We start from the raw sequence: 23,804 nt of genomic DNA, 5'->3' as shown, positions 1-23,804 counted from the left end.
CGAAATGCTAAGTTTTTGACGTGATAACGTCTTATAAATCGATGAACCATGGCAGCCACCACAAAAAAGTGACGCCATTTTTTAGCGTTACACTCTCGCACTTTCGCAGTGCGGCAAAAAATTTAAATTCAAAATTAAAAAAATAAACTATTAGAGATACAAAAATCTCCTAAAGCTTATTTGAAAGATAATAATCTAAAGCCTAATCCAAATGAAGGATTTTTTAAAATTCCGTCATTTAATAGGGTAAACAGGGGTAAAACGGAAAGATGAAATTTTTGCTAAAATCTAAACGCGTGGTCGTAGAGAGTTGATTATTTTTGTTATAGATAGAAGAGACTGATTAAAGGATAACTGCATTTAAGAAAAAATTCTAAAAAATTCTGGAACTCCGCTATAACGTTTTGTTTGAACGTTGATCAGGTGTTGTGGGTATGACAAAATGTTGATTATGGGAAGGGAAAATTTTTTTTGACAATTCTAAAGATGCCAGGTGAAAGATGAAGGAAAAAAAATTTAAGAGTCTCATACGGATTTTTTTCCAACACTCTGCGTTTCGAAACATGAGTTTTTGAAAAATACCTACTTTTTTAGGGGTATTTTTGGGTAGTTTTTGATTATTAGCTTTTGTTTGGAGCGTTCAAAAAATCTCAAGTTATATGGGATATGTAAAGCTGATAAATGCGCATACATGTGCAAAAAATTGGAATCGTTTAAAAAAGTTTTGACTGAATACGGAGAAAAAATAATATTTTAAAAAACAGGTTTTTTGGTCGTTTTTAACCTTTTTTTCTTTAATAGATAGAGGAATATTATAATTATAGACCATGATTACGACTATATGTGTGCGAAGTTTCAATCATTTTCGTGAAAACAATTTTGAGATAACGGTAAAATAAAATTTTAGAATTCATCAGGTTATAACTTTTTACCAAGAGCAGATAGAAATTATTAAACATAATGATACAATTACCATTTGGTATATCACACATAACGCTAGACGAACTACAAGCCACACAATGTTAGATCAAGAAACTTGCGAAAAACATCATACCACCAGTGGAGATCTGTTGCGCCATGAACAGCCACCAGTGTGGGAAGTACCGTAATCTCAGTCTGGAAATTCCACATGGTTGACTTTAAAAAATTCTTGTAGTCATCTTTGAAATGAGATTGATACGTCATTTGAAAGGTGAAACAATAAGCTTTCACATGGTATAAAATTTTGTATAGGTTGTTAGGGAAAAAATTCATTTAATAGCATGAGAACATAAAAATAAATGTTTTTTTGCTTTTTTTTTATGAAATTTCATTGAGTTTAAAAAATTCTAGCTCTTTTTATAGATGTCTCCATAGACTTGATCTATATATATATTTTTAGCTAAGACAATAAGCTTTTATATGGTGTAAAATTTTTTAGAGATTGTTAAAAAAAATGGATTTAATAGCGTGAGAAGATAAATTTACATGTTTTCTTTGCTTTTTTTTGATGAAAATGATTGTTTTAAATAAATTATTTTAATACTTTTTGCTCATTGTAAAAATTTAAAAATGATTTTATTATTTAGAAGAAATATTTGGCTTCTTAATGGTATAATTTTTTTTGTGAGCTTTTAAAATAAAAAAATTAATATAATGAGAAAAGAAAAAAAGTTATTTTTTTTAGCTTTTTCTTGTAAATTATGATTGTTTGAAATAAATAAACGCTTCAAATGGCTCATTTTAAAAGCACACAACATGTTTTCTTACGACGTTATCACGTAAAATCATTGTCCGTAAACCGGCTTTACAGACAACCTCTTTTTTTTCAAAAACTATAATGTCCATGTTATTGAAAAATTATAACGATGCTAGAGAATGCTAATAAAGAGGGCATCGTGATTCTATCTGTCTGTCTCTTTCTCGAGCTACAGCCTACAAACTGCTGAAGCAATTAGCTTCAAACTTGGTATTTAAGAGTTTTAGGCGATTACAAAGAGTTTTTTTTTTTAGGTACTTTTTGCCTTATGACCGAAATGGAAAAGCTTGTTTTTCCTCAAAAACAGCTCTTACGATTTTGATTTAAGAAATATGTGTATCTTGGCACACAACGTCCACTTTTGAAATAAAATAAATGTTTTTGGAAGCCTTAAACAGTACCTGCCATTACAACGTTTTCTTGATTATAAAATGACGAAAAACTATCAGTAAGACAATGTTTGCACATAAAATCAAGGGAAAAATAATCCCCAGCCAAGATATCTATTGGTTGTTGTAATAACTACTGGCTTTTTAACACTTGCTTAAATGGGGTATTATTTAATGAATCCAACCCATTCTTTTGTTACTTCTTTCAAATCTATAACTCCATCGTAATTGGTAATAAATAAAACAGTTATATGTGTTTCAAACCTAAATAAATTACTTAGTTTTAATATTGAATTAAATTATGGGTTATCCAAACCAATCTGTCATACTTTTGAATTTTATTTATTACTCAAAGCAATAGTCTCGAAAACCATTAAAACATTTTAGATTTAAATGACAGTTTGACAATCTTCATCAGTTTTCTCCTAGACATACAAAAGGAATGATTCTTTGAGTAATAGATTTCTTTATCTAAACCGCACCTACAAATTAATGACTTAATCCTTTTGACCTTTTATCTTTTGTAATAAAATCACCATCCACAATAATTATCGCCTTTTGTTTTCAAATTGCCTCTAAAAAATACTAATGAAAATAATTAATATTTCATTTTAAAAAAATACGTTCAACCTTACCAATCTGCTCCACTGCGCTTGCCATCAAGCCTTGCCTTACCGCCCACCATCTAACTTATAGCAACACAAATACAAACAAAAAATAATAACATACCTTAACTTTAAACTTTATGATTAAAAAACAAAAGCAAATAAGAAGAAAACAAGAAAAAAAAAATTAAGAAGAAGAAAAAAAAATCCGTTGATATCGCTTCACTGACCACAAAATTAAAAGGACAAAAACTTTCTTGGGAAAATATGTCAACATTGAGAAAAACGAGAAGAAGTTTCTCCCTTTTTGGTATTTAACCTTCACCAGTGTAGGCAGGCGGCAAAGCCATGTTCAGCTCACTGACGCTCCTGCCATCCATGTCTATAGTGTTGTTTCAGAGAGTTAAAAGTTATATAAGCAAAGTAATGTATACCATCAGCATTGAAATTACCACCGGGATTTCATGCCACCCGACCGGAAAGGTGCGGCCATGGCAGCATCCTTTCAAGAATCCCCAAAGCATCCCCAAAACATCCCCTTGCATCAACTACAATACAGATTTTGGATTTACCAAGCTAAACGAAACCCAATGTCACCATCACCGCCCGACACTGACACAACAACAACCGACGACGACGGTAGATGAAACCACATAAATATAAATACTAACGCTTTTCAAGAACCGAAAAACTCAAGGATCAGAGCGGAAATGAAGTAACGCGTGGATTACTATGAAATACGACCGCAATGAAGGCGGGTTTGTTGCATAATAAGCGTATATAATAGAAATTTTTGTGTTGTTCTTGATTCACAAAAAAAAAAAAATGTCCTTATCCTTATTCTAGAGATTTTCTTTCATTTTCTTGCTGTCCTTTCTAGATTAAATTTTTTTTTTTTGTGTTGTTTGGTCCAAATCGCATCTTTTTGCTCAAGCTGTTTTCTTTTTTTTTTTTTCTAGTTTTGTCCTTCTTTTTAAGTATTATTCTAACTTACTTAAACGTAAATGCAACTAATGGATTTGTATAAAAAAAGAGAAGAAATTGGATATTTTTATTTGCTTGCATCGGTAATATGCTTGATTAAAAAAATACCTTTTCAACTTTTATTTATGGTTGTTATTTTCATAAGCTCAAAAATAATGAAAAAGACATCAGTCCTTCAAGTTCGAAAAAAAGCCCTTTAGTATTTTTTGTTCAATGAGTTCTTCTCTACAGGATGCGCATTTGATTGCAAGTTCTTGCTAATCAAGGGACACGTTAGTGCCCAGTCAAGTTCTCTAGCAACTTTTGCACTACACCCTTATTTATAGGAAACAACACAGGTCATTTTCGACCCCCCTTTTATATATGTAGGCCTTCAAAAATTGCAAAAAACCGTAACTGACTGACCCACTCACTCACTGACAGGTCATTAAAATTATGGAGAAATTCTCCTTATCGTAGCAACTTGTAGTTTGACACAGTGATAAGCCGTGAAAACTTTAGATTTTCTAAAGAAAGGTGGTTGAATAATACCTTGCAAAAAGTAGTGAGATCACAAAAAAAAAAAAAACATTACAGTTAAATAAAAGTCAAGTTCTTCTATGTTGAAATTATGCTGACACAAAAAGTACTGAAATGTTAAAGAGTACCAAGTTATAAAGTTTGGTTTTAAATTTGTCAAGATAACAATCAAAATTGTATTGATATAAATTTAAGATTATATTATCAGAAAACAATATAAAGTTCTAAATTTATATGTGATCTAGGTAAAAAGATATAAAATATAAAAAAAAGATCATCTGTCTACCGTTACCTCCGAATTCTGAATTTGAAAATGAAATCTTGTACAAATATAGTCCTGTAACTGTTAATCTTCATACTCATACAAATTTTGGGGAAAAATAAATAGTTCTTGAAGTGAAAACTTCTTTAGTATCGTAGTGATTTGAAACAAGATGAAACGAAAAAGCGACATGAAAAATTAATCGATTATAACTTTTTTGTTTCAACACATAGATGAATGAAATTTATACTGTAGGTAGGTAACAAAATAAAATATTATTTTACAAAATTTCAATTAATTTCAAATTGAAAATCCTGAGATAACGGTGAAAAGATGTTGTTTTTCTAAACACATTTTATCTTTTGATCTGGAGCACATACAATTAACTTTAATACGCATGCTGATAATATTACCTTTCATTTGATATATCATACATAACGGAACGTGCTCCACAAATAACACAATCTTAAATTGAAAAACTTGAAAAATACCTCAAAACACCTGTGGGATCTGTTGCCCATGACCAGTCACCAGTGTAGGAAGTACCGTGATATCAGTTTGAAATTTTGACCTGGTTGACTTTAAAAAATTCTTACTTCTTTTGTAGGCATCGTAGAAATATGATTGAAACGTCATATAAAAGGTTAAATGAGAAGCTTTCAGATGATATAGAATTTATTATAGATTGTCAGTTTAAAAAATGTTGTTAAAAGAAAAAAAAGATTTTTTTTTGCTTTTTTCATGAAAAATGATTGTTTTGAAAATTATGTTCATAGTTTTTGCGCATTGTAAAAATTTAAGTAGGTATGACTTTATTCTTCATGAAAATTTGTTAGCTTTTTAATGGTGCAATTTTTTTTTTCAAGAAAAATGATTTTTTAAGGTTTCACTTCAACCACGTGTGAATTGCACACATGAATTTTGTTTACTTGCTCTATAGGGCAAGTATTGGTTTCGTGTCATAAAAAAAAATCGAGGCTTTAATCAAAACTAACATTACGATAATGGAGAAGTCCGAAAAAGTGGTTTTCGTCATGACGTCCGTCGGTCTGTGCGTCTGGGCGTCGTCAAAAAAAGCTGTACAAGAAGCTGCAGCCTAAACGGGTGGACGAATTTTCTTGAAATTTGGTACAGATAATTTGTTTGTAATTTCCAAGGTTGATTTTTTGTTTTTTGTTTTTTAATACCTCGCTTAGAACATGTACCTCCTATAGGTACAAAGTGTTGGAGGTATTGCAATTTTCTCGAAAACGGCTCTAACGATTTTGATTAAATTTGACCCAGGTAATGCTGTACGTAAATCTAACATAACTGAATTTTTAGTTTTTCTCAAAAAATGCGGATAATGGAAATTACAAAAAAGTTAACATACTCGTATATTTACGTTTCTTATGAAATTCCTTAAAAAATCAAATCATAACTAATTCAAAATATTTTTCCTTAAAAGCTTTGACATAAAAGCTGCTTTTATCATAAGAGCAATTACGTGCGGCCCCAGTCGTGTATTTTATTTTTTAAGATAGGTGTTTTTCAAAAAACATTTCAAATTTTCAAAAAATATTTCAAAGTCTAGGGCCTTAAAAACAAATCTGTATGAAATAATAGTTTTTTTTTTTCATTATCTTTCCAGTGGCATCTTTCAAATTGTCAAAATAAGTTTTGAAATTTCATACAAAAAATTAGTATGGTCTATACCATTCTTGTATCAAATTTATCTATAGATAAAAAAAATCAACTGTCTACAAAGAACAAATTACCGGCAAAATTTGTACGTAGAAGACGAGACGAAATAAAAATATTAAAACAAAGTTTTTTTGAATGTTCAATTTAAATTTATGTAATATTGTATTTAATTTTTTTTTTATGTAAATTTATTTAAATGTAACGTAAATGAGTGTTTAACGAATTAAATAAATAAAAATCCAGCGAACGTTACTCCAAAAATCAAAAAAATTCACATCTATGATAGGTAATTCTGTTACATCAAGGAAAAGGATTAAATCCTCGTTATATTGAAGAAAAAACCATTCAGCAGTAGCTGAACAAAAAGTTTCTTAAGAAGGTATTGATTCTACGAACTCGAAATGCCAATTTCCCTGAATTACATTAATTGTATATGGTATATCCATTTCAAACATTTTAGTTGAAAACCTGATCATTTGGAAGGCTCCAGTAAACTCGAAAAGACTTCTTTGAATAAGAAAAGTCCATTGAATCTCTTTTCTAATAAAAAATCTTGCTCAACTTTTAATTTCAAAAACAAAGAACCCCTTTATTTGAAAAAAAAAAAAAAAAAATAAAAAAAAAATACAAAAATCCAATAAAAAGAACTAATTCGATATAATTACTTTCTTCGCAGCACCCAGAACAGAGTTTTCTTTCATTCCATTCCATTTCATTGGAAACTTTTCGTTTTTTGGCAAAGTAATTAAATTGTTATCGCAACATTAATCACTGAAAAACAGCGCGCACATTGGACATGGAATTCGCAATTTAAAAAGTTTTTTTTTTTTTTTATTATTTTCGCCTTAAAACTTTGTATTTTATACTTTACTATTGCCTGGGATGCCTAAAAGTTCAATATTTTCAGTACTTAACCTAACCAAACATTCATACTCCCTTTCAAAAAAAAAAACAACAATAAGAATAATAAAAATTCAAATAAAAAAACTTCAGCTTGTTAAGTTATTAAATTCTCCCATTTGGCGGACCCGAAAGCATAACAGGCTTTGCCCAAAAATTAATGGGAGTTTCCGTTTCCACTCTCCCAAAAAATACACCCCACCATGATCCGTGAATTTATTTATTTATTGCTACGTTATATTTGTTGGATTGGTTTTTGGTATTGGTTATTTTCTTTGGGAATTTTGTGTGGAAATTCTATGGTGAGTCAGCAGGAAGAGAGGGTAAAAGGAGAATATAAATCGATATCAAATTTGGTTTTCTAAATAAAAATCAATTAGAATGAACTCACCTGGCTGGCAAAAGCACCGGAAACCATCTTCCTGATCCACACATATTCCATGCACACACGGAGATGATTCACATTCATTCAAATTGTGTTGACACAGTGGACCAGTATAACCAGGAGCGCAATCACATCTACTATTCCAATCCAAATATTGACACATTGTGGGCAATTGGCATATTGGTTTGGATTTTGCCAGGATTTTGTGGATGGAGTTGGTTGGTTTGCCGGACAGCAATTAGTTCGGAATTTTGTTTATATTGAAAGTAAAAATAGACAAGTAGTGTGAGAAAAAAATTCAACAGCGAAAATAGTAGATTTTGTTTGGAATATGTATTTTTAATTTGACACACAAACAAAAATAAAAAAATGTTACCTGAAATGACTGGAATTCCCAACACATGACCCACCATTCATGCATTCAGCCGGATTGCATGGATCTGATTCGTATTGACAGTTTTTGCCGGTGTAACCTGAAAAATCAAAATCAAAAGTAAATTCAATTATCGAACGATTTTGTGGATTAAATTTTGTAGCTACAAGAGCTAATAGATATTTTTTTTTTATGTGAATATTGATTTCAGCGAATATTTTTTTCATTTTCAAATGGAAAATATTCGCCAGATGCATAAAAAAGGGTTAAAAAAAATAACTTTGTGAAAAATACATTAAAATATATACAATTTTTGACATGATTCAGTTACTGGAAGGACGATGAATATATTTTGTAGTTTTTTATGCATTTGATTCAATTGTTAAATATTTGAATCAATTTTTTATTTTGTTTCATTAAAACAAAATTAAAAAAAAATAAAAACATTTTGGTATTTGTATTGATGTTAAGACCAACAATAAAACAGAAAACACTCTTATTACAATGACCAATTTCTACTTATATGGCTAATCAAAATACACCACATTTATATGGTCTACTCCAATCAGGAAATTGCCCTTGTAACTTGAGATTAAGTTTATTTTGCTTTGACCACAATGCTTTTTTGTTTGTTGTTTTGTATGATTTATGTAAGTAGGAAGAATGTATCTGTATATGAGAGTATTGGAGATTTCTTTTATAGTGGACTTTTTATGGTGGAGTGTTAACAAAGAGTTTTGCGTATAAGGTTCAATTTATGAATTTGCTGACAAATAAGGAATTATAGGAAATTTGACTTTTATATTATCACCATAAAAGTGGCATACATAAAAAAATTGTAGACATTGAGTGATTTTATGAATCATTGGGGGCCATTACGTTTTGTTATCATGACACACAATTTGACCTATTTTTGAAACGTAACATATTTTTTAAGTTGAAATTTATGCAAGTAAATATTGAAGTACGTGTCTTTAAACGAAAAATAATGTATTTTTTTGCATTAAAGTTGACTTAAGTTTTAGTGAAAATTGAGGTAAAGTTCTTTTGGCCTTTTGGTTCTTTTGGAGTGAAATTTTAGGAATGTGGACCCAGCATTATTTCTCATACTGGTTTTCTTCATAAAGACAAAGCTGACCAATTCATCAAAATCAAAATTTCTAGAACAATTTGAATTGAATAATTAATTTCTATTTCTGGTTATCCTGCCTGATATCAATTTTAATTACGTGCAATGGGAAACAACAGTTCCAAAAAGCCAATAATTCATTTTATTTTTGGTTTTGATGACAAATTTAATGTTTATACTTAAGTTGTTAGACGTTTTACACGAATCATTGGCTTTTTGGGACCAATTAAAGATTTTACTATCTATTCGAAAAAAACACCCTTTCACCTAAATTTTTTTATGAAAACTCTTTATTCTTGCTTTCTATCAAAAAATCAATGTTTTTACCAAATTTCATTAAAGTGGCCCATCATTTTTGTTTATACTAAAAAAAATCACCCTTTTAAATACAATATTCTTATAGACACTTTAGATTCTTGTTTCTAATAATTGCTGAATTTCAATAGGGTACCACTAATACTGCCCATAATCTCGTGAAGGCCCTAACTACATTTTTTTTACTTCTGAGTTATAGAGGGAAACACAAAATCTAATATCGCAATTTGCATATAAAAATGAAAAAATCCAAAGTACATTTTGAATAATCTGACTTAGTTGATAACATAGGCTAAAAAAACAAATGAGAATGAATCAGAGACAATGCCCTAATATGCAAAAAAATCAAAATCGAAAATTTTTTAGTTAGGGCCTTTACGAGATTATGGGCATAGATTTACTTTATTCGTAATTCCCATGGAAAAGACAACATTTTTAGTAAATTTCGTAAGGGTAACTTTTATACCATTGATTTTATCGGACTTATCGCGGATTTCCCGTATTTCCCAACAAAAAAAAAACACCCTTTAACCTAAAATATTTGTAAAGACTATTTGGGGTCTTGGTTTCTGTTATACCTAATTTATAAATGAAACATTTTTACCAATTTTCATTGGTGTAACAATTTTTTACCAGTTTTTGTGGTACTAATTCCGAATTTCATCATTTCTTTAATAAGAAAACACCCTTTCACTCAATATGATTTTGTACACTTTATAGATTCTTAATTCTTATACTAACCAAAACTTTTTCACCAAGTTTTAAAAATTAATAAAATTTAAGTCGGCTGTTATGTTGCCTTTCTCACTTTTAACTCAACTCATCAAAAAACATTCACTAAAAAATATTTTTAAGAACTTAATGAACGCTTTGTCCCTACTTTATCTTAAATCTTCATCCCGAATTTCATCAGTGTATCATGTTTTTCACATGGGTTTCGATTATATTTTACCTGTTGAGGTAAAAAAACAAGCACCCTTGTTTTTAATCGGCAATAACTTTTCATAGAGCAATCGTATTGACTTTTTTAATGTCATTAGATTTAGCATCAAAAAATACCTTAAAGACATATGTGTCATTCGGTTATATTCTAGAAAAAAGTTTTTTCATTACACTTTTCCGCGAACACCCTTCCACAAAATTTTTTTATAGACTCTTTTGAACTTTGGTTCCTATCACAAAAGCAAGCTTTTTGCCAAGTTTCGTGAGGGTAACAATTTTTTATACCTATTTGTTGATTTTTTGTACAATTTAAGATGTTCTTTTACCACAAAAGAATTTTAAAAAAATATCTCTTTTTTTTCTAATAACTACAAAATCTTTTTAAATTGTCTTAGCCTTCAAAGGAAGAAGCTATTCTATTTAATTTCTTATATATAGCAAGAAATGTCTAGAAAAATAATTTTTAACCATTGAATTGAAACGAAAACGGTTTTTGTTTTATTTATTTATTTGTATTTGTATATAGAGATTGATTAAATACTAACCAACATTTTACCTTAGGAATATTGCTACAGTACATTTAAAAAGTAAATTTTACAGGAATAAACATTTTATTAATTTTAAAATTAAGGTTATAACAAAGTTTTTTCTACAAACAAAAAAAAAATCGTTGAAATCGGCTAAGACTTTTATGCAAAAGTCAGAAATAATAGAAACAACTCTATTGCAGGTTCCGTTAATAAAGATTCGTTTTTGAGAAAAACAACTGTTTGCATTTTGGTAATTATGACATGAGTAGGTAAAAGTGTAAAATTATAATAAACTCGGTGCAACGCCACGTACTTGTTTCCATCAACACCATATGACTAAATATTTTAATAAATCTTTATTAATTCTAATTAAATACATTTTTAATCATTTCTTTGTAATTGATCACTTTTTTTGAAAAACACTGAATAAAATTTTAAATCGTCAAAGACGTAATTTGAAAATATTTTACTGCAGCTATTTATGATTATCTTTATGAAAAGTATAAGAGCATTATTCTTTATTTTGTTGTTTATCGCTTTATTCTTGTGTTTAAAAAACTCAAAACTTTTCTTATGTCAACATTAAACCCATTATATCAATGATTACTAAAAAACATATTGTACACTCGGGCGTATGTGTAATTTTTTTTTTCAAACTCATAAACAAAACAATCTATATAAAATACACAACTTTTAGTAAGTCCACACACAAAGTCATTGTTAAGTTTTTAATTGTTTGTTTATTTTTTTTTCAAAAAAATATCTAATCGCTTCTTTGCAACCAGTAATTTTAAAAGAAAAGAAGTTCGAGAAGAAATCAAAAAGAAAACAATAAATTTATTTTGAGAGTTTGAAAAAGTTCCAGATTGAGTTTGGAAAACAAAATTATATGTGTATTTTAGCTTTAAGCTTTATTTGTTTGAGTAAAAGAAGAAGAGTTTAGATTTTATGCTACGATAAGTATACAAAATGTTTTGTGTTATTTTTAGAAAGTGAAAAAAGTATAAAAACAAAATAAACTGTATAAAAATAAATATTCTATACAACCCTTCACTTGATTGAAGTGTATTAAAAACAAAACTTTATTTTAGAGATTGATGCTTAAATTAATTACATCAATCTAAAATGCTGCATCATCTTGCACAGTACAAAAATTAAGCATTTTTTCTCATACGAGGGAATCTACTAAATCCTTAAAACATCCAAAACGGATTATTAATTTATCTAAGTGATGTTGTGTACAGAAATGGAGATGAAAATAGTATTTTGGGTGATTTTGGTACACAAGTCAGCTTTTCTGACCTATAAATATCCTTTCTAGGTGAAGTGGTATATCTATATACCGTCCAACCGTCGAAGAGTTCTACATTTCACATCGAGGAGGACGTTTTGGGGGATATAAGAGTGCAATGAGAATTTACTCGAAGATATATTTGCTATCCAATCGATCTATGCAGTAGTAGTCCTTGAGGATAATAACCAGAAGCATACTAAAGCAGATGATGCTGGTGCTGTGCCAAGGATATAAAAACTCAATATTTACTGTATTCAATTTGTTTTGCTTACCAGTTGTTTTTTTTTTTTTTTTTATTTTGTGTCCTTTTTTAGCCTGCCTGTCTGTATGCTCGTAAATGCGGATTTTATAGAAGGGATAAACTCTGTATATAGAGTGTAGCATTCTGTCTCTGTGGAGGAGATAGACTATGTCACGTCTTGAGACCCAAGGGGGATTTATTATTTTCGCCGTAGATTGAGTTTTTTTTTTTTTTTTGTTACTTGTGTCGTTTTCGCTGTCGCAGTGTCGTTGTCTTGCCGAAATATTTTCTCTCCATGTCTCTATACCTATTCAAGTAGTATCTATTTTTTACTTAAGTAACAAGGACTTTTCTTAACGGGATCGGATCAGTGTGATATGTTGAAGAAAAAAAAAAGGATTGCGTCAAGGATATTGGTATATAGTGAACAGAGTATACAAGCCAAGAAACAAACATTTTCAAAGCCAACGAGAAGGATTTTTTTTATCCTCCCATCTTTGTCAAGGAACAGAGTACAATCAAGGTAACATCCTACGACTTTTTTTTTGCCAAGTGATATTTTTTTCGAGCTTCTTCTAAAGCTTTGTAGGGTTTTTTTTATCAATGGGAAACGCAATTGAATGATTGCAATATGTTTTCTTTTTCTCTTTATTTTTTTGTTTTCTTTGAATGGAATTTTCTCTGTCTGAAGGGATTTCTTCTTTTTTTTTTGTGAGTGAGTGCAGTAAATTGTATCTTTCAATACATTTTCTGTGTTATTTTTTTTTTTTTAAGTCCATTTGAGTTTATGTGTGATGCCAAAATAAAAAAAAAATATAGAAAAAAGTTATAGCGAAAGGTTTCTGTTTACTAAACCTGTAAAGATATTATCTGACAGGATAACATAATTGTGTTATTCTTGAAAGGCTATCAAATATAAACTTTTTTTTTATTTTTATATTTAGGGTTGCTAGGTATAGGGAGTTGATTTTTTTTTTATAACGATTGGGCCATTTATTTGGCTAGAAGTGAGGCTTGTTAAGTTGAAATGGTTGAAGTTGGAATTGAGGGTAGGTATAAGTTTTAGCACGAAATATTACGTAATAATATGACTGTCAATTTGGAAATGATTTATTTTTGACCTATTTGTGAAAGAAAAAGTAGACAAACAATTGCAAAAATAAAAGCTATGATGGCCAGTAAAAAAAAAGTTCCAGGGATAATAAATTAAGAACTGGAATGATCAATAAGATATTGGATTGATAATTTCATTGAAATACACATTTTATAATTTTGTCTGAGATTTCAACAATGTAGCAAATTTAAAGAAAATCAAAGTTATGATTTTAAAAAAGATGATAGTAGAAATGAACAGAAAGTTAGTTAAGATCAAAATTCTGTTTGTGCCAAAATTCGGATTCCAAAATTCTTAACTTCAAAATTTTGTGTTTTAAAATTCTGTATTCTAAAATTATGTAAATACAAAGTTCTCGATTTAAAAATTCTGTATTCCAAAACTCTGTAAAATTTTCTTTTATCATTTACAAAATTTTGGAGGACAGATTTAAAGTATTTTCTTTGGAGGAAATGCTTTGAAGTAAAATATCTTCCCAATTATAATTTGCATATGACTTAAAGATATTGCATTGAATTTGAATGACATACATATATCTTGAATACCAAAATACGAGTAATATTTATTGTTCAATAGGCAAGGTAAAAATGTATAGGTTTGGAATTACAGAATTAAAAAAAAAAAAAAACAGAATAATAGATTTACAGAAGTTTGAAAAACAGAATTTTGGATTTACAGAATAATAGAAAAGCGCAGAATAATGAAATACTGCATTATGTTCTCATACAATTTTTTATTCAGATACAGAATTTTGTAATACATACTAACGACCCGTTCCCTCTAAAATGAAGTCATAATTGAATCGTTTATTTTAGAAATAGCATAAGTGAGCACTAACTTTTCAGGAGCAACTAAAAACTGTTTTTATGTTAAAATTCCCACAACACTTCAAATTTAGAGTATAAATAGTTATAATCTAGCTAAAAACCTTTAAAATATACATTTTTTTTCAAGTCTTAGGAGGTTTTTAAGCCTTAAAAATCGCTGGACTTATGTCGTTTCTGAAATAAACGAATTTTTGTTGGTAAAACTTTTGTTTTTATCTAGCTATAACCCTGATTCTGATTTTAATAAATGAAATAGCAGTAGATAGAGTAAATCTTTACCTTTTTATTGATGTATAACTTAAAGGCTTGCATGTCATGATGGCTGCCAAAATAATTTAAAACTGGTAAAATATCATATATATCAGTTAAAATGGCTGCCACCGCGAGAAATCTGGCTATAACTTTTGAACTCTAAGCTCAATTTTAATGAATTTAATAGATGTATATAGAATAATTCCCTACCTTTTTATAAATGTACAACAAAAGAACATGTATTTAACAGTAAAAAATGTTGCCACCGTGTGAAATATTTCCATATACATACATATTTTGAAACCTTTACTTTCAGTTTTCGTATTTTGGGGGGTCTGGCATACTTAATTTTTTTTTTTTTTTTCATTATTAGAATAGAATGGAATGCAATTCCAGCATAATTTCGTTACTCAAAAATTAAAACGTGACTAAAAAGCAATGTTGAAAAAACAAGTATTCTGATAACCGTGATCTTATAGCTTTTACTGCAAAACGTAATAAGCGAGGCTGGCTAACGGAACGAGTTTATGAAAAGGAATTCAGTGCGTATTAAAAAATTGCAAACAGAAGCCTCAGGTAAAATTTCCTTTTGTTTGTTATAAAAGATGTACTAAAGCAATAGTCTTAGAGTTTGGGTAAGGTATCCAAACTTTATATAATATACAGCCCCCACAAATGGACGGTTCCCGAAAAAAATCTACCAGGGCCGAAAATCTCGTTTTGGCCCACAACAGTAGGTACTGTTATTATAAAAAAAAAAACTACAACTACTGCACCTGCCTGAGGACTAAACATACTCTTAGTGGGGTTTTACTCGTTTGTGAAATTATAAAGCTACATATGTTTTATCATTTTTCACTCATGGCTGTTTTTAGGGGGTTTGAACTAATAGACCAGGGTCGATAATTTTTGAAACCAAAAAAAATCATAGTAGAATGAAACCCATTGGAAAAGAAGGTGAATATGATGAAAATTAAAGGAAAAATAAATTACGGGCGAGCCGAGTTCGGGAAGTGGGTGGGTTGAGTTTTTAATGGTAAAAAATGGTATATCTCGATTTCCGGCAAAACTACAAATCCTATAGAAAAAAGTTGTATGGCAAAGTTGTAGGTAATAAAAAGATCTACAACTTTTGTATCAACAATTTTTTCACATAACCTCAAAATTTATGTGAAAAATTCAAAAAACCGAGTTTTTGGTTTTTTATTTTTATCTTTTTCAAAAACAAAAAATTTTCTACGAAATTTGGTGAAAACTTACGTTACTATGTCCCAAATACACTATAATTTATTTGATTTAAAATATTAATTTGTTCACCTTATTTTGACTTAATACCAAAAAAACACCCTAATTTTCAATCGAAAATTCACGTGTCAAAATATCAGCTTTTTTCAAAAAGTCGGTGGGCATTTCGTTCGTTAAAATGTTTTTTTTTCTGATGGTGTAAAAAAAATTTACATTAGTATACTATAGAACATGTTCTAGTAAAATTAAAAAAATGAAAAAAGCTTGAATTCGAAAAAATTTTTGTATCATTGTTTACAATTTTGGCCTATTTATTCAAATTTACACTTTAATTACTCAAAAAACGTAAGATTTATCAGTGTTACATGAAATCTTACGTTTTTTGAGTAATTAAAGTGTAAATTTGAATAAATAGGCCAAAATTGTAAACAATGATACAAAAATTTTTTCGAATTCAAGCTTTTTTCATTTTTTGAATTTTACTAGAACATGTTCTATAGTATACTAATGTAAATTTTTTTTTACACCATCAGAAAAAAAACATTTTAACGAACGAAATGCCCACCGAGTTTTTGAAAAAAGCTGATATTTTGACACGTGAATTTTCGATTGAAAATTAGGGTTATGTGTTATGTGAAAAAATTGTTGATACAAAAGTTGTAGATCTTTTTATTACCTACAACTTTGCCATACAACTTTTTTCTATAGGATTTGTAGTTTTGCCGGAAATCGAAATATACCATTTTTTACCATTAAAAACTCAACCCACCCACTTCCCGAACTTGGTTCGCCCGTAATTTATTTTTCCTTTCATTTTTATCATATTCACCTCCTTTTCCAATGGGTTTCATCCTACTATGATTTTTTTGTACTTTTTAATGTTTTTGAAGGCATCGGCACTGGTCTATAAAGCATACTTACAAATATGTATATGTATATTAGGGCGTTCGTTATTTAGGTTTATTTCGAGAATCAAGTTCCTAAGTAGAAAAACTGTTTCTAAATAATAAAAGAAAAAATCCTCTAATTTTTTCAAATTTTTATTTTGACACTAGATGGCGCCCCAAGAGGGTTTAAGTTTTTTCTCATTTTAAATAGCGATGTGTTGACTGATGAGGCCATTTTTTTAGATATAGACTTAAATCAAAATTTTTTGATAAGGTTCTTGTCTACATTAAACAACGTTCATCATTTTTCTATGACCAGGGGTTTAGTCAGGACATGCATGTTCTTTTTGAATTGTATTTTATTTTTCATGCTATTTCATATGCTTGTTTTAATAAAACATGCTTGCTTTAATAAACTTAAAAATCCATACATGCCTTGACTTAACCCCTGGCCATAGAAAAATGATTTATACCTTTTTGAAAACGTTGTTTAATGTAGACAAGATTTAAGTCTATATCTAAAAAAATGGCTTCATCAGTCAACACATATGTACCTTTTTTAAATGAGAAAAAACCTTAACCCTCTTGGGGCCATCAAGTGTCAAAATTAAAATCTGAAAAAATTAGAGGATTTTTTTTTATTATTTAGAAACAGTTTTTCCACTTAGGAACTTGATTCAAAAATAACGAACGCCCTAATGTATATACTTAAATATTTACATATGTATACAGAACTTCTTGGAATAAAATCAACTCACTCAAAATTTCATTACACAAAACTATTTTTTTTTTACTACTTTTATCAAACTGAATGAAAATCTTTTAGAAAATTGGCCAGCTAACTATTATTCTTCCGCTTATGTTTCTTGAACGACTGATTATTTTGTACATAATCCAATCTACTCGAAAATGTTCATTTTTAATTTTTACTTAATTAAATGTTAAAAATGTTCAATAGAAAAAAGGTTACTCATACGCCACAGTGACCGATTTCCATAACTTAATAAGTAAACAGCTGTATCTCTGATTATATTTTCTTGCTATATTCATAATAATTTTGTTTGAAAATTTTTACTTATAAAAAGATGTTAAGACGAAAGATTTACATAAAACAAATTCTTTGATAAACAAGAAATTGTGTGGCATACTTAGTTTGGAGCAAAAAGATATTTTGTTATTTAAAAAAAATTCAAATTATATTACTTTTTAATAAAATGAATTGCTTATTTTAGGCTCATTTCAACTTTCCCATGAATGGATTTTGAAAATATTTAACACACATAACAATCTCGACGCCAACTTTTATTTGATACTAAACTCGTCCTTGTACACTCGGGGCCGAAAATAAGCAATTCTCTTTCGATACAAAAATTTCATGCTAATCAAATGAACAATATACAGTTCATAATGATTTCCAAAAGAAAAGAATCTTTTTAAATTAAGGTGAACATCCTTTTATTTTTGTTCAATTTTAATAGAAATGCACATAAAATTAATGAGAAATCACTTCATTTTTATAAGATACACTAAATTTTTTAAGATAATTCTTATTAAAAGGAAGTAAAGTTCAGTTTGATTTTAATAAAGTTAAAGGGACTAAATTTATTTTTATAAGAAGTCTTATTATTCGATGGGATTTCTAAATATATTAATCAATTGATTTGCATCAATTTTGAGCTAAGTTTTGATTTAAAAACTAACAACTCTTTTTTTACTTTCGATATAAAGTCGAAAATGTTAAAAATATTAAGGTAAAATGCTTACTTTTTCCTATTCATGGAAGCAAAATAACGAAAAAAAATCGAATTTTGCTGTGCAGTCGTGCAATTTATTAGATTTATTTAACAGGATCCTGTCAAGTCTGATGAAAAATCTCTGAATTGCAATTTTTCACGGAAGCACTGAATGCCCTTACAGAATTAAAAAAAAAAAATCTAAAAAATACTCAACTGGAACCTTCAAGTCATGCACTTTATTTTCGCCCCAACTTATCACCCAAAAAAGCATTTTATAATACTCATACTCTTAATTCACAACAAAAAAAAAAAAAACACATCGCACTGAAGTGAAAAAGGAAAACGAAAAAAAAAAATCTAATTAGGTTTTTGTGCAGAGCTAGCCAGGTCAGGACGTAAATTCTTGCACTAACTTCTTTGTATGTGTGTGTGTGTATGTGTTTTTGTACATTAATACCATTCTAGATCCAGCGATACTATGTATGTAGCTAGCGGAAAAAGCTGAAATAAACAAGTTGAATTGAGTTGCAAATACAAATTCGGGTTTGCATTTGGATTTCGGGGTATTCTGAATTCCACCTATATCCACTATCCATACAGCAATTTGATTTTATTTGGTTTTTGTTTCTTTTGTTCCTTGTTGTGATGATTTCTCATTTGATGCAGTTCAATAGCTTTAATATTCTCTATTTGGCAGCAACGGATCACATTTTGTCAATTCCATTCACAAAGTGTGTCAAGAGGAAAAACTTTGGATTACATAGACGTATTACCCCGAACTGATGGCGATGGCGCTGCTGTTGCTATTTCTGTTGCTGCTGCTGAGTTTGTAATGTACAAGTTCGATGTACGTGGAAATAAATATTTTTTTTTTTTTTGCTTTTTTTTTGTATCAAAGGATATTCGTTAGGGAAAGACAGCAGTGTGCTTCTTGTGTTCCCTGCTGACATTGTCTGTGTGTTGTCTTCTATCGAGCACTCGAACTGCTTTCTATAGCTTATTTATCAATTGAAGTGAAAAGGAATTTTCATTAAAACGTTTGCAAGAAGTTTTCTTCTTTCTTGAGTTTTTCCATTTTTTTTTTCGTTGTGTGCTTTTATTTCTTAAGGTTTCCTCCTGAGAAGGTTTTATTGTTCTGTTTAGTGTGTATGTGTGTGTGTGTGTGTGTGTGTTTGTGCAAGGAACCGAAACGTAAATACCCTAATAACTATTTTGAGGGAATTGTTCATTTTATTTTTATATGAAAAGAGACTTTGGCTCTTGAGAATTTTAGAAGGCAAATCGAGTGAAGGAAGATATACACGTGACATTTTTCCTTAGAAAGAACACAATGATCCTTGAATTTAAGGTATAAGTACTCTGAAAAATACAATTGATAAAATGCCATTTAAATTGTGGCACAACACTTTTGTTGAAAATTTTGTGTAAAGATGCTGATAAGAATCGTTAGACGTAATTCGATTTGACAAGAAAAAAAAAAAAAAAAACAAATAGCTTTGAGCTTAACTAAGAAAATTTGATGTTTTGAGATAATTTAATTAAACAAGTTTTGGGGATAGGTAATTTGGATTAGAGGAGGTGCTGTGAGATCTTTTAAACATATTTTAAAGTTTTATCATACTCGATTAGTTTGTTGCTTGTGCGATTTTGGAAGACACAAATTTAGTTAGATTCTTTTGACAGTAAAATATTTAAGGACATTGAACTGTAAACAACAATAAAACAGAATAGTAATTTAATATGTGAAAAAATTCGTTTACCTACTCGATTTTGTATTTTGTATCCCTATAAGTACCTCAAACTAAAGAATTTGTATTCTTGTAAAAACGCAGCTAATACGGAAAGATATTAAAATTCCATTGGAATCGAAAATTTGCTACGATTCCCGAAAAAAAACATCAAGAAATTCGTTCGTAATGGAAAATTTTATACAAATCGTCTCTACAATCGGATTTTTTTTTTTTTTGAGAATTCGTAGAAATTTCCCGATACAAATGGAATGGCCGAATATAATTTTTTTTTTTTTTAGAAGTTTAAATTTTATTTTATTTTTTTTTAACTAAATAAATAAATCTGTTTCTAATAAACTCAAAAATAAGTTGTTTTGAATTTAAATTAACTTTTAACCCTTAAAAAATGCAATAAGTAAAACAATTTCTATAAAAAATATGGACTTTTATTTATGTTTAGAATTTTTTTTTATTTTAAAAAAATTTTAACTTTCTTTGAGAATTTTAATAAATTTAAAAACATTTTACATGTTAATAAGATCTATAGAATTCATCACCTAATTCCCTAACTAAGCTATATTTTCAAAAACTGGAAAACGCAAACCCTTAAATATCTTTAAAAACATTAATAAATGGACTCATACCACTTTCAAACACAAAGTTAAGTCTTTGTTGCTCACATTTTTATTCAATATATTTTATACAGATAATTCAAACTTAAATAAAATATTTGTTCTTCAAAAAAGCTGAAAAAAAAATCAAGATTTCCTACAGCAGTCACTTGCGTTTAAATTGCAACTTGAAGTTTCACAGCGTTTATGTTACAGATAAATGGAACAAATTAATAGGGTGGCCACCGTCTACCGAACAAAAATGTTTTTTGGACCACCCTAATCTCTATATGTGTACATATTGACAAAATGGCTATGTTTTCTGCTATCATTTTGTATCTCAATTTTAAAGACAAAAAGAAAATTCTGAAAGTTGCAATCTATTATTATGTGTGTCCCAAAAGTAATGGATCAAACGAAATATGCTGATAGGCCAACTTTAGGGCTCTCAGAATTTGGTAACTTGTTCATCCCAAATCCTTACGGTTTTCGATTTAATGCAGTTTTTGTGAAATTTCGAAAAATGTCGACTTTGCAACAGTATTTTGCTTCCTCCGCTCATAATTGATTTTTGTTTTTTTACAACTCTTTCACTAAAACATTGCCTAATAATTGAGAACCATTAATTAATCAAAATATTTTTTATTTCATAGGCCATTTCGCTACAAATTTCAACTTTGGAAATTTTTATACATTTTTGAAAACTGCGATAACACGGCAAGTTTTCAAAATAATAAACCAGTGTCACATCATACAATTTTTTTTCCGGGTGTTGCTCTGAAATAAAAGTAAGAAATTGAGTTTTTATAAAACATGGAGCTGTTAATTAATTTGTAGCGAAATGGCCTATGAAATAAAAAATATTTTGATTAATTAATGGTTCTCAATTATTAGGCAATGTTTTAGTGAAAGAGTTGTAAAAAACAAAAATCAATTATGAGCGGAGGAAGTAAAATACTGTTGCAAAGTCGAGATTTTTCGAAATTTCACAAAAACTGCATTAAATCGAAAACCGTAAGGATTTGGGATGAACAAGTTACCAAATTCTGAGAGCCCTAAAGTTGGCCTTTTAGCATATTTCGTTTGATCCATTACTTTTGGGACACCCTGTAGAATCACTGTGGGTCACTGTGGCGTATGTGAACCATTTTTTTAACTATTAAAAATTAAAAAAAAAATAAATACAACCTCCATAGTAGAGCTAGAGGAGACTTAAAATTTATAAAACAAAGACAAAAAATAGTGTTTGTATGTACATTAAGGTGGTCCTTAAATTTTTTTTTTGTCCGAAATTTTGTATAATATTTTAATTGTTAAACTTTTTCTACACACTGCAAATACTCATACAATATACTAACTTAAGTGTATTTTACCCAGCAGCTAATTGATCTCTTTATATAAAATATCTACACACAATTACCCTTCAAAATGTTATACCTAAGTATTCGCACTTAACTTTATCAAAAGTGTCCATTCAATTGCTATTAAAACCGCCACTTACTCAACCTTTCCGATAAACGAATTTTATTTTTTAAGAAATTAATTCCTTCGTCAGACAGAAGGCTTACAATCATACCCACCTATTCTCTGAATAAAAAATTCAATTTGAAAGCAAATAGCTAAACAATTTCAACTGCAAATAAATCAAAACCAAAAAAAGTAAATTAAATCGTTAATAAGAAATATAATTTAACAATATCGCCTACAGTTGTTGTATTCCAATAAAACAAACAAAAAAAAAACCAATAAAATGTGCCCTCAAGACACTCTTTTTTCAGTCGCAATTCAATCTGCGTATTAATATTGAATTAAGAGACTTTTCTCATGTTTAGTATATACAAATCCTCATACCAACTTATTTGTCTCTCTTAATTTGTGATGAACCAGAAGGACAAATAAATAATAACAAAAAAAATTCATTAAGCATCCCGAATTTGCTAAGCTGTTGCCGTTTTTATGAAAGAAAATTGATTTTCTTCGATGAACAATTTCATTTAATATACCTAAAACCGAACCGAAACCAAAAAAAAAAAAAAAAACCAACCAACTGCTTAGATTCCAAGAGTCCTTTCAAGCGAAAATACTGTGTCCTTTTTTTTCGGTCTTTTTCTTTTTGATTTTATGACAAGATAGATATAGTATCTCTCTATTTTTGCTATGCCTATATTTGTATATAGCCGATGTTGTTCTTTTTTTTTTTTGTTATGTGTAGCAAATATTTTTCTTTGTCAAGGATAACATTTTCTTCTTATAGACACATGAACAAATTTTTTTTGACAAAAGCAAACAAGATGCAATGGAATGTAAAATTGTCAAAGAAAAAACAAAAAATCAATTTCAATACAAAAACCTTAATGCAGTGCGGTGTAAGCACGTTCGTGTCTTAATATCAATTTTTGAAAAGCGATTTCATCGAAGAAAGAGAGAAAGAAGTCCTTACTTTAGATGTTATGATTTGGTGTAGGTACGTAAAACTTTTAAGATTGTATCGTTTTTGTTGTTTAAATTTTTGGGAAAAGTATAAAATTCAATGGTAATTGTTTGAGCTTAAGAAAATGTGGTTAAAATATTACTCAGATTTATCTTTTTGGCAGGATACCAGATGTTTTTTTAGAAGAACAATAATGATTATAAAGTTTATCCAGGACATCTTTGTTGTGTCTTTTTTGTGTTCAATATTAATCGAAAATAATATCGACAGAAGTGCAGCATTGGAAGACAACCATATTGAAGTTTTGTTTGAACAAATTGTTGTTTGAAAAAGTTTTGGAAAGTCTCGAAATACCTACATTTTTTTAAGGATATTCCTTCAATATAAAATATGTATGCAATTTTGTTTTTTTTTCTTTAAAAGGTGACAAAAAATAACGTGTTTATAAATTTAAAATTTTAAGGAGACGCTTATGTCATAATTTTATTAGTTTTCCTCCTTAAATAGGACATTCAGATCGGAGTTGTAAAAAATAATTTTTAAAATGCATTTTATTTTCCATTAAAAATTATAATATAATGTATAACTGGTTCGCACGAACTTGCTCTTAGGGTTCAAGTTGTTAGAATTTTTAGGACTTTTTATACAAAAAATTTATTTTTTCAAAATTTTATTTTTGGAT

The 23,804-nt window shown here is 28.9% G+C and overlaps 1 protein-coding gene across 2 annotated transcripts in view; it reads right to left on the bottom strand.

Moving 5' to 3' along the window:
- The window catches only part of LOC129906757 (mucin-2), a 175,379-nt gene that overhangs the window by 67,089 nt on the left and 84,486 nt on the right, over positions 1 to 23,804 (bottom strand). For both annotated transcript variants that reach the window (XM_055982657.1, XM_055982656.1), the window contains exons 6-7: positions 7,842 to 7,938; positions 7,472 to 7,599 (exon numbers count right to left, since the gene is read on the bottom strand). In XM_055982657.1, coding sequence (XP_055838632.1) covers positions 7,472 to 7,599; positions 7,842 to 7,938 — 225 coding nt within the window. The remainder of the gene's footprint in view (positions 1 to 7,471; positions 7,600 to 7,841; positions 7,939 to 23,804) is intronic.

The sequence above is a fragment of the Episyrphus balteatus genome, chromosome 1 (assembly GCF_945859705.1).
Source record: "Episyrphus balteatus chromosome 1, idEpiBalt1.1, whole genome shotgun sequence".
NCBI lineage: Eukaryota > Metazoa > Arthropoda > Insecta > Diptera > Syrphidae > Episyrphus > Episyrphus balteatus.
This window is presented reverse-complemented; position numbering and strand designations above follow the sequence as displayed.